This window comes from Eleutherodactylus coqui, chromosome 10 (assembly GCF_035609145.1).
Source record: "Eleutherodactylus coqui strain aEleCoq1 chromosome 10, aEleCoq1.hap1, whole genome shotgun sequence".
Lineage (NCBI taxonomy): Eukaryota > Metazoa > Chordata > Amphibia > Anura > Eleutherodactylidae > Eleutherodactylus > Eleutherodactylus coqui.
In genome coordinates, this window is record NC_089846.1 from 75,748,064 (window position 1) to 75,759,990 (window position 11,927).

At 51.2% G+C, this 11,927-nt stretch overlaps 1 protein-coding gene across 1 annotated transcript in view; it reads right to left on the reverse strand.

Moving 5' to 3' along the window:
- The window catches only part of WDR46 (WD repeat domain 46), a 14,305-nt gene extending 2,854 nt beyond the window's left edge, over positions 1-11,451 (reverse strand). The window contains exons 1-14 of the mRNA XM_066581313.1: positions 11,356-11,451; positions 9,793-9,915; positions 9,416-9,496; positions 9,144-9,256; positions 7,161-7,248; positions 7,016-7,077; positions 6,810-6,914; positions 5,113-5,263; positions 3,184-3,319; positions 1,887-1,986; positions 1,653-1,806; positions 875-1,022; positions 712-806; positions 489-584 (exon numbers count right to left, since the gene is read on the reverse strand). Of these exons, the coding sequence (XP_066437410.1) occupies positions 489-584; positions 712-806; positions 875-1,022; positions 1,653-1,806; positions 1,887-1,986; positions 3,184-3,319; positions 5,113-5,263; positions 6,810-6,914; positions 7,016-7,077; positions 7,161-7,248; positions 9,144-9,256; positions 9,416-9,496; positions 9,793-9,915; positions 11,356-11,382 (1,479 nt within the window). The 5' untranslated portion in view covers positions 11,383-11,451. The remainder of the gene's footprint in view (positions 1-488; positions 585-711; positions 807-874; positions 1,023-1,652; positions 1,807-1,886; positions 1,987-3,183; positions 3,320-5,112; positions 5,264-6,809; positions 6,915-7,015; positions 7,078-7,160; positions 7,249-9,143; positions 9,257-9,415; positions 9,497-9,792; positions 9,916-11,355) is intronic.
- Between the last annotated feature and the right edge of the window lie 476 nt (positions 11,452-11,927).

Here is an 11,927-nt window from a genome sequence, read left to right on the forward strand (position 1 = left end):
TTAAAAAAAGTTATAGCACTTTAAATGCAATGAGTTTAGAAAAAAATAAGAATTTCCAAAAAAAGGGTTTTTATTGTGGAAAAGTGAAAAAAAAACCTTAAAAAAAATAATTTTGGTATCGTTGTAACCATACCCGGCCCGCAGAAAAAAATGCGTTGTATCATTTATGCTGCATAATTTACGCTTTTTAAAAAGAAATAAAAAAAAAAATCTATGGCAGAATTGATGCGTTTTCTCTTCCTACCATCACAAAAAATAATAAAAGTTTTACAATATAGTCTATGTACCCAAAAATGGTACCAAAAAAAAAAAAACTACAGTTCGCCACGCAAAAAACAAGCCCTTATACGGCCGCGTTGGTCCTCAACGCCAAAATAGGCCGTGTCGTTAAGGGGTTAAGACTCCCTACACCAGCTGGACCTCAACAAGGAGAACAGATGCTTTCCAAGAGTTCAATGTACACAATGAGGAGCAATATCAGGTCTTACCATCCTTTCCACTTGTTCCTGACGCTTCTGTTCCATGGTGATGGCATCGACCTCTCCAAGCTGAGTGGGGTCCAATGTGATAAGCTCAGGTTGAATCTGGAGACATACAATAGTCAGCAGTTGAACCAGGATATACAGTTCCCAAGGCAACGGTGATCACAAAAACTACCGAGTGTAGCAGCCCCCCCCCCAGACCGTCCTGCTCCACACCCTCGGATCTTACTTTTTCCAGTAGAGCTTTGACCTCCCATTCCCGTCGCTGCTTATTGGTCTCATAGGGGTTACATTCCAGACCATCAAAGTTTGCCTCACCGGCGCCTGCAAGAGGAGGATTCTTAAAATGGGGCATAAAACGAAGTGGAAAGATAAAAGAAGAGGTGACTGACCTGGCACAATCATGCTGGTGAAGCCTCTTCCGTGGCCAATACCGAGAACATCTTCATAAGGGCAGAACTGCAGCTTATCAACTGGTCCTTTCACAGACATATACAAGTACGGAAGCCCCTTATGATCAAGGTGAGGGTCCTTGTATACCTGAGGAAAGAGCAGACATCCACATTCTGGAATTACACCGCAATGCAAGTCACATTACTGGCTCAGAAGCCAAAGCAGGGGCACTGTACGGGGCGGCACCGATTCTTGAAGAGCATCTGTCATCCTGACTGTGTGGCGCTACACTTACCGCTGTAACAAATCTCTCGAAGCACCTACTCATCTGTCACCACCGCTGCATCACCCCAAACACTAGTTCTTTATTCCCTGCTATGCATTATAATCCCTTTAAGTCATGCTGCCCCGACTCAACAGCTGAACACCAAACTGCCAGCAGCCCGACTGACCGCATTGCCAGAACGCTGACATATCGGGGGAAATCAGAGTTTCGCATCTCACGGATTCCATTTGACCGATGTGCTTTAAAGGCCTTGTACCAAAATTACAATGTATCCCTTATGTACAGGATAGAAGATAACTTGACCGGTGGGGGTCCGTATGCCATTCTCCTGGCACAGTGGGGGGCACTTATCTTCCCTGGCAGTGTTACTATGTAGGGAGCGCTGGCTGAGCATGTGGGGGTTGTGCAGTAACCTCGCAGTGAGGAAGATGAGGACACAAGACCCCCATTCTCAAAATTAGCAGGCGTGTCAGACCAGAATCGAGACAAACCTGCACTAGGTGGCCAGTTCCTACAGCCAGCAGCCCTCTTTGACTATAGCATAGCGACCCTGCAGCACGCCGTTCCTGTCGCGTCGTCACAGCATTGTACATTCGAAGGTCAAAGATTTTCAACTTCTTGTCTGTGCCTGTAGATGCCATGTACCTGTGCGAGGAATAGGGGAAATCTGTCAGATATCAGCGCCAGGTAAAAGGAGATCAAGAGAATAAACCGCTTCCACCTACGTTCCGGTCTTGTCAACGCTCAGGGCCCGAACCGGTCCCGCATGAGACAACATCTTAACTATAGGGTCCTTCATAGTAGGACTCCACAGAGAAACTGTCCCTGCGAAAAGGAGAGAAGAATGAGATCCAGACTATTGCAGCTCAGCAACCATTATCAGCTCAATACCAGGAGGTTACCACTACAGCCAGAGGCTGAAATCCTGTCCTGCTCTAAGAATTACATGTATTAATCTAATAGTCTAGGCAATCCTCTGAGCGAACCACAGCAGCAACACAAACCTCAGTGTTAGGCAGGCTGATACACTGTAACAAAACAATCAGCTGGAAAAGCAGGGTCTAGGTTAAAACAAGTTTTCAGCCCCAAATGACAAACCGCAAAGAGACAGGTATTACATGAAAATATATGTACACAATGTGCTCACTTTATTAGAGCCCCCATCTAGTAGCACGTTGGGACTTTAGTCTTCAGCACTCCAGACATTCGCCATGGCATCGATCCACAGGTATCAGGGGGCCACAGGTGCGCCAAGAAAACCTTCCCCGCATCATTACTGCACCTCCACCAGCTGACAGGAAGGGGTCATCGATTCATGCTGCTTGCACCAAATTCTGGCCTCCCATCAGCAACAGAAATCTGAACCCATTTGACCCGGAGAGGTTTTTCCGCTGCTCAGTGATACAACTGTTGCGCTCTTTGCTTGTTGGAGTCTTGCCATTAGACTTCCCTTAGTAATGGCGCTGGAACTGATATAATGCGGTTATAGTCTATCCGTGCAAAGAAATGGCAAGTTGTACGATGTGAAGATGTTAATCGGAGCTCCAGGAGTTATAGTCAGCTGTAATTTGCTTTGTTGTGCAGCATCTCATCAGAACGATTCCTGACATCCTCCTCTGACCCCTTTCAGTGATGAGTTGTTTCCGTCCACAGGATCTCCTTTCGCTGGATGTTTTCCTCGAGCGCGCCATTCTCGGTATACTCTCCACACCGTTACATAAGAACCCCCCGCAGTTGGTGGCGAGAACCTGGCTAGTCCAGAACCAATGATCGGCCTCATTGGAAGTCGCTCTGATCGCTGGATTTTCCCATCTAATGTAGATTCACACCGAAACTGATCCACGGAAAACTTGCCATGTGATTTTATGCCGCACTCCGGGGTCACGGGGGTCACTTCCATACAGGGACACGCCAACCATGAGAGGACCGGGGGGGCTCTAATAAAGGGGCCAATCAGTGTATATTAGAAAGGTGAACATTTCCTCCTGAATTATAATATCGTTGCACAAGTGCTGTAAATACCATTGTGATGCCCCAGGTGGATGATAGCGTTGTGGGGGTTCTGGCACATGACATTCAGCCTCCCGGCTCTCACACATACGGATGAGATCTGTTTGCCGACGGAGACGTCTAAATACTGCAGAAAGTCTTTGGAGCTCTGGAAAGAGACAGACAGGAGGATGGGAGAAAATACTGCAGAGACTCGGGGGTTGGAGTTGCTCCGACTAGTATGGCTGCCATCCAAGGCCTGCACATCATTCTATAAGGAATTACTCCTTTGTGTAGGGACAGTTGGACTACAGAACTTTCCGGAAGTCACCCTCACATCTAAGTAAGTTTAAAGAAGGGCTTGGACATTCTCCTTCAAGGATAGGAGATCAGTTCTCCATTTCTTTACATATACAATGCGTCGACTACAACTTTTTAATACACACTGTATATCAATTCTTCGCCATGTTCAAGATCTCCGATTGCAGTCAGTGAATAGGCTCATTGAGAGATCAAAGGGGGTTATCCGCTTATTGGACAACAATAGCTGTAACTGTTAAAAATGACCAAAACAGCTGTCCTCACCCATCCTGTGCCGGCCCAGCTTGATCTCCGTGCGTGTTGTGGCAGATGTCACTGAAAGTCAGGTCACCATTATGGCGCCCGGGATGCGAGCGCTGATGCCAAGAGAATGGGTGGGGATACTGTCGCCTCTGATTGGCTGCAGTGGTCACCTGACTTTCAGGGACATCATCTGTCACAACACACAGACCACGCCGGGGCTGCAGTGCTAGATCGGGGCGACACGACTGGTTAGGCCGCTCACATCAGTCGCTTTTTACTGTGATTAGCACGGTGTCCTGAGCGCCGCTCTAGTCGCAGTGATTTCAATGGGGCCTCGCAGGCTTGCGATCAAATGCAGCGTTTCTAATGCTACGATTTTCGAGCGCAGTCCTGTTTTTCCGCGTTTTCTTACACACTTCATCTAAATGACGGGATGCGTTAAAAAGCGCTGCACCGTGCGTTCAAAAACATAGCGGATTCAAGCGATGTTTAACTGAAGGCATGAGTGAGAGCGGCCCGAGTAGGCAGTTACAGCCATCAGGAGAAGGTCGTCCAGTAACTGCACAACCCTTTTAAGACCGGCATCTCATGAGCCAAAGACCTGTGTGAGCAGCACCCCTGCCTCTGAATGCTTCAAAATCTTGAAAGTGGCCTGTTATTAAAGTACAGTTAGTCCCCGACTTGCGAACAGGTTCCGTTCCGGGAGCCCGTTCGCAAGTCCGTTTTGCTCGCAAGTCGAACAAATGCTTGTATGGAGGGGATCGCGGGTGGATCCCGCTCCATACAACGTCGGGTGCCGGCTGTTCTTACAGCGGGCACCCGGCGGCAGCAATTCCGACGAGCCGTGGCGCTTGTCGGAACTGTTAACACTTTAAATACCACTCTGACAGCGGTATTTAAAGTGTTAACAGTTCTGACGAGCGGCGCGGCTCGTCGGAACTGCTGCCGCCGGGTGCCCGCTGTAAGAAACAGCCGGCACCCGACGTTCAGGGGGCCCGTTCAGCGTCCCATGATGAGATCGCGGGACGCTGTGTGGTTGCTAGGCAGCCGGGGACCTCCTGAAAGGCCCCAGGGCTGCCTATGCAGAGTGCCTATCAAGCGCACGACTTGATAGGCACTCTTCATAGACAGCCCTAGGGCCTTTCAGAAGGCCCCCAGCTGCCTAGCAACCGCGATGTGACCGGACAGGCTTCCATCAGGCTTGATAGAAGCCTGTCCGGTCCCTGCACAGCATGATGTAATGCCATAGCATGACATCATACTGTGCTGTACAGATAGTTCGTATCTAGCGAAATTCGTGAGTCGAATGTTCGCAAGTCGGGGACTATCTGTATTTACAAAGTGCCTGAAGTCTCAAGGCTGAACACTGGAGACCTCCTGGATGCTTCTTGCACTTACACACGTTGCGAGCAGGAAGTGATACGGCAGGAACTCCATCCGTAAGACGTCATTAAAGCTCTTGATGCAATGCAGCTCCACGCCGTGATTGTCGTAAATATACAGCCACTTCTTCTGCGCCACGGCGAACATCGTGTGAGTGTGCAGCCAACTGCAGGGAAGCAAGAGACAGCCAGATAAGACACGGCCTGTGGAGTCGGAGGGCAGGCAGAGGGGTACATGCCACTACAGCGGCGGCCATGCAGAAATGGTTACAGCGTTTGGATTGGACATGGGGTACATAACCGCGCAGCCTCCAACATATCCCATACGGGGAGTGCAGGCGACCCATGAAGGCATAATACATTTATGTCATATATGTCTGACTGATAACTGAAGTGCAACAGCTGTGCTCGATCAGTCGGCCCATTTAGCACTCAGTCTTTTACTAACCCCCCAACTGCCACATTGTAATGGAAAAAACCCTCTCGAAAAAGTCACTTTTAGTGTAGAATTTGAAATTATGTCTCATGTAAAGATATTTGGCACAAAACTCAGTCACCTTCAGTGCATTTTAACCACTTGGTGACATAATCAAAAGTAAACTTTAGCCTTAAGAAGCAGTAAATAGTTTCCCCCTTTTGTGTTCCAGCTGTCATGCCTTTAATATCCCATCAGCGTCGCTGTAGGACCCCTCGTATTTGGCAGGACCAGCTCTAGTTTTTATAGGAACCAATTCTGGGTCCATATGATGTATGGAGTAACTTTATTTCACCATTGTTTTCTAGGATTTTTATGGCATTCACGGTGCGGTATAAATATTAGGTCACCTTTAGTCTAGGCGTCCTTAGGATTACGACAACACCACATTTCTAGGGGCTTTATTATGTTTTACCACTTTTGAACGATCCCTTTAAAGAAACATCCCCCCTCCTTCCCAAGTGCAACAAACAGAAGCTGCAGGAAAACCCCATTGGGAAGAGCAACGCAGCCCCCTGCTTCACTGACCGGCAGGAGATCCTAGCAGTCGGACCTTCATCAGACACTTAAGGAATAGACGAAGGAGGTGGGAGTATCCGTTTAACATGAAGACCCCCTCCTCACACCGCTGGCATAGTACCCGGGTCACAGGGCAGCATGAAGCATTGCAAAGTCACTTTCACTTATTCTTTATTACAGGGAAAAAAGTTGCAAAGTACTCGACCGTAAAAGCTCCTTCACACATACACACACGTTCCGTATCATACGCATATTTTTAAATGTATTACGTGCCGAATCCCGTTTGATTTGCATTGGGGGATTCAGACCTGTATTTTTCACAAGTGTAGGGGAAAAAAAATAAATAAAAATCACAGCATGTCCTATGTGGGTCCGTATTAGGGACCAAACAGCCCAATGAAGTCAATAGGTTTGCGTAACTACACAGCGAACACCCACGGTACAAGCCTATTCACTGCATATTAACATATCAAATCAATGGACCAGTTTGGGATTTATTGATAAACCTGAGCGGTCATTGCTATAGACTTCTATTGGAGTTATGGAAATAGTGTAGCAACGCTGACGCGTCTGTTTTCATGGACCCTGTCTATCCCCAGCCACCATATTCAGCCAGGATAGGAATTTGGGGGACTAGAAGTAGAGAGAGGAGTGGGTCTCAGAGGTGTAACTGTTCCTATCAGACTTTTATGGCATGTGATAACGGAGGAGGAAGTCACCTGACATCGTTGACCGTTTCCATCACATTAATCTCGGAGTGAAGCTTCTTACTTTGCCAATCCATGGAGGCGATGTGTCCCCGCCGGCCGGCCAGGAGGAGATGCCTGAGGGACATTAGGAGTAATTATTGTCACTTCTACCAACCTGTAGTCTGAGCAGACCGACACTCAGATGCACAAGGAAAATGGGAGCTGCAGACACTCACTTCCCGTTCCGAGAGTAGTCGATTCTGTACGGACCAAACTGGTCGAGGAGGAGATTAAAATGCTGCAAATGAAATAGACCAAGATGTCAGAAGGTGGAAAATACCCCTGAGGAGGCTGCGGAGGGGCCTCGGGGGCGTTTTTCACCTTTGATGCGCTTGTAATGTCCACCATGTTGGCTATGTCCTGCTGGGTCATCCGGCACGTCTCCTCGCCGTCGTCCGCTTCCAGAAAGCTGCAACAGGGTGACAAAGTGATACAGGAATGCAGAAATCGTCTTGTTCCTCTGCGGCCGAGTCCGCCAGCTCCTCAGGTCTTAGGGGCGGACTACCTGTCATGTAACTCCACAGGCTAGGGTCACACAGGGCGGATTTGCTGCGGTTTTGCCGCGGATTGCCGTTGCATATCCGCACTGCGGCAAAACCGCTGCGTTTGCAGTGCAATACAGCACAAATGAGATTTGCCAAAAAGCTGTTCTCACAGGGTGGATTTCTTCCGCACAGCCGCAGTGCGGAAATGCAACTGCGTCGCAATTTTAAAAGATGCAGCATGTTCATTCTTTGGTCTTTTCCGCAGCGCTTTTTTGTCCATAGACCTCTATGGACGCAGCCAAAACCGCACCAAATATACGACAAAAGTAAAAAAAGCGCTGCGGAAAAAAACGCACGAAGATCTGAAGCAAAATCCGCAAGCCCAAATTAACCTTTGAAGCGGTTTTGCCGCAGAAGCAGTTCTTCTGCGTCAAAACTGCAACGGAAAAACCGCAGCAAAACTGCAACAAATCCACCCTGTGTGACCCTAGCCTTAGAGTCCTTTTGCACTGACAGATTCTTATCCTGCCGATCGCTGCTTGTGGAAGCTTTACTTGGATTGGGAATTGGCAGCATGAGGCCGAATGACAGTTACTCCGCAGAGAACGGACCACTAAACATTTTTATGCCAAAAGGCTACAATTAGCTGTGGAACATGCAGTCGCTCATTCATCAGCCGATTGTTGCCTCTTTATGACCTGATCGAGGTGAACATTTGCGCCTGATAATTAGGCCATGTAAAAGCCGTAAGAGTGTAGATCACGACAGGAAACCCATGCACAGGAGTTTGCCGCCATGTTAGGACAGGATCTGTCTGTATTCAGCCGAGTGTAAGGGGACAACCATCCTCTGGACAGTTGCTGAAGCGTACCAACGCCTGTGGTTTGTGTGCTTTTACACACAGCGATTCTTGCTCACTTGTCCAACTTTGTGATTGCTGGACGAATGGTTGGGAGCATTTATATGGGCCGAAATATCATTTGCCGACTAGTCAGGGGCGCGAGGTTCTTTGGCGGGCGTGCATTTGAAACGTCAACCCCTCTCTGCTCATTGGTTGCAGAGTCCACTGAATGCATATAAATACGTGCGATCGGTCCCCGAGTGACTAGCCGCTGCAGCGGGATGGGGGGGGGGGGGGGGGGGTCTTGTGCAGGGCTGATTCACTGGAGGATCACTCACCTATTTAGTGCTGTCAGGAATCAGAGTGTTAGGGCTCCTGTCCACGGACGATGATTCGCTGGCGAATCACGCTGTCTGAAGCTTTCCATAGCGTTGCTATGGGAAGCACAGCACCAGCATCCATGAGCAGAGAATCACAGCGATTCTCTGCTCGCGGGATTTAAATTGCGGCATGGCGCGATTCTCCGCGGTGAGCTTATCTATTAGATAGGCTCACCGCAGAGACCTGAAAGCTCTTCCGCCCTCATCCCCCGCGGTGGAATATCGCTAGCGATTTTCTGCCTTGGCCGTGGCCAGGGGGCCTTAAGTGGGAGGACAAAATGTTCAAAAAACGAAAAGGTGGGAGCCAGCGGTCAATGAGAGGCACAATCCTACACCTCCCTGCAAAGTCCATGGCCAGTCATTCATAGACACCAAACGATGATTAATCAATCAGGGACTACTTTTAGGTGAGCTAAAATGAAGCGATTAGTGAACAAATTTTCTCTTGATACCCAGTTGGTGGTCGGGTTTACATGAAGTGACTGTCGCGTACATTCGCTTTATCCAGCGACTATTGGGATGATTGTCCCCTGTACAGGTGCCATAATAAGATGGCAGTGTTACACGTGGGGGAGAGGTGGGCTTCCGGCTGTCTCACCCTTCCTCCTCCGGCAGTAATAGGTCATGTCTCGCTGCCTGGCTCACTGCGCTCTGCACCTTCTTTTCTTGCAGCCTCAAATTTTTCTTCACAGTTGAAAAAATATTCATACCCTGAAAAACAGAATTATACATGAGAAAAACCGATCTACAGAGAACACACAGCTGCCCGCCCCATCCCCCCGCCAGCCAGAGGCGCCCGCCGCCCCATTGGGATCTTCCAGGAAGGATGGGCAACTTGTGGGCCATTGCTCACCCTCCTCATATACTGACCTTCTCTGCTTTCCTCGCTCTTTCGTATTTCGCTAACTGGTCTTCTGGCACAGCGGGGGCGCCGGGAAACGGATCTTGTGCCTAAAAGTGAAACACACACAAAGAATGAGAACCAGAACATTAAGATGGCGCTGCAGCCGCTCTGCCTCTGTGGGTCAGACTGCACCCACCAAATGCCAGCGATGCCCGGGGTGCGATATCTGGTGCCAGGTAAGGTAATAAGTGTGGTTTAGAGTGACTTATGTGCCGGCGGTGCCATATAGCGCTGCGCTCTGGATGGCCGGAGGCGTCTCACCGATCGCCGCAGACATTTGTTAGTTTCCGATGTTCCGGCTCCGCACGCGGCAGAAGCTGCTACAGATCTGCTGGCCGCTCACCTCCAAGGGGTCAGGCTTCCCCTTCCTCGCTCCCAGAACCACAGTCTTTGGCGCCTCGGCCATCCGCGGCTTCTTCCGCTGGTCATCTTGTGTCGCAGGCTTCTTGTAATACCGCTCTACTCTCTGGAAGATGGCAGACACAACAGATAGTTACACTTTATACTCCTGCAGCTCTCCCTGGCAGTGAGGGAGCTTGCTGAGACTTGTAGTTCCACACCTGATGCTATAAGTGATAACACTAGTACACAGGCTTGGCAAGAGCTACAGGGGGCACATCCCGAGGAGCTACTCGAGGGGGTCCACCGCTCAGTTCCCCCTCAGGCCAGCAGAAGGCGCCATCTACACTGCAGCGGCTGGCCAGCCCCCGATGACCTCAGCCTGACGTGTGCCTGTAGGACCGACCACTGCAGCAGCCGACCCAGAGGAGGGCAGCTCAGCAACAGCAGCAGTCCTGCATGACCCAACCCGTACCGGGGGGCTTAGCTCTCCTACCACGGGGCGGCCGGTGCTCCAGGCGAGAGGGCTTCCTGCGCAGCGGTCTACACAACCCCGCTGAGGGCAGATGGCGCAACCGGCGCTGCGGAAACGTCACAGACCCTTGTAGATGGCGGGGGGGGGGGGGGGCCCGATCTGTGGGACATTGGTACAAGCCTCAGCATATACCTGTAGTAACCCGCCAGGAACTACAAGTCCCAGAACTCCCAAGGCAGCAGCACCACCAGTCGCAGCAGCCGGCTCCGCTGCAGACACCACGAGTCCCAGCAGTCGCCGGGCAGCAGCCGGCTCCGCTGCAGACACCACGAGTCCCAGCAGTCGCCGGGCAGCAGCCGGCTCCGCTGCAGACACCACGAGTCCCAGCAGTCGCCGGGCAGCAGCCGGCTCCGCTGCAGACACCACGAGTCCCAGCAGTCGCCGGGCAGCAGCCGGCTCCGCTGCAGACACCACGAGTCCCAGCAGTCGCCGGGCAGCAGCCGGCTCCGCTGCAGACACCACGAGTCCCAGCAGTCGCCGGGCAGCAGCCGGCTCCGCTGCAGACACCACGAGTCCCAGCAGTCGCCGGGCAGCAGCCGGCTCCGCTGCAGACACCACGAGTCCCAGCAGTCGCCGGGCAGCAGCCGGCTCCGCTGCAGACACCACGAGTCCCAGCAGTCGCCGGGCAGCAGCCGGCTCCGCTGCAGACACCACGAGTCCCAGCAGTCGCCGGGCAGCAGCCGGCTCCGCTGCAGACACCACGAGTCCCAGCAGTCGCCGGGCAGCAGCCGGCTCCGCTGCAGACACCACGAGTCCCAGCAGTCGCCGGGCAGCAGCCGGCTCCGCTGCAGACACCACGAGTCCCAGCAGTCGCCGGGCAGCAGCCGGCTCCGCTGCAGACACGAGTCCCAGCAGTCGCCGGGCAGCAGCCCGCTCCGCTGCAGACACCACAAGTCCCAGCAGTCGCCGGGTAGCAGCCCGCTCCGCTACAGACACCACAAGTCCCAGCAGTCCCGTGGCGGCGGCACCAAGTACAGCAGGCTGCTCCGCTACAGATACTACAAATCTCAGCTCTCCACACGTGCCACTCACCCGCTTAGGAGCTTTATCCCCCGCCATGCTGGAAGCTGCTTGTTACCGGAAGAGAACAATAAAGTAAAGAAGGAAAAAACACACACACTAGAAGCCAGTTTGTAAGAAACAATAAAGTTTTCTCTCTACGGAGAGGCGGCTACACACAGCGCCCTCTGCCGACCACTTCTATATAGCGGCGGCAAGTAATGTCACGAGTCAATAAAATCCCTGCCGTAGAAGGAGTAAATATTTATACACTTCTTGTCAGTAACATCCCGCACCCAGAAGGCTATAAAACCATGTGGAAACAGCTTCTAGTTAGGATGCAAGATGTGATACAGGGGGCATGGAGGCTCTAGTACCTTACTTAATACATATATACACACACTCCTTGTCCGTAACATCACCCCAGAAGTGAAATATATATATACACACACAGTCATTGTCAGTAACATCCCCCCCCCCCGCAAGGCTGTAGTACTCTGTTGTACTGCCTCTAGCTTGGATACAAGATGTGATACAGGCGGGCAATGTAGGCTCCAGTGCCCTGTTGTACCGCCTCTAGCTTGGATACAAGATGTGATACAGGC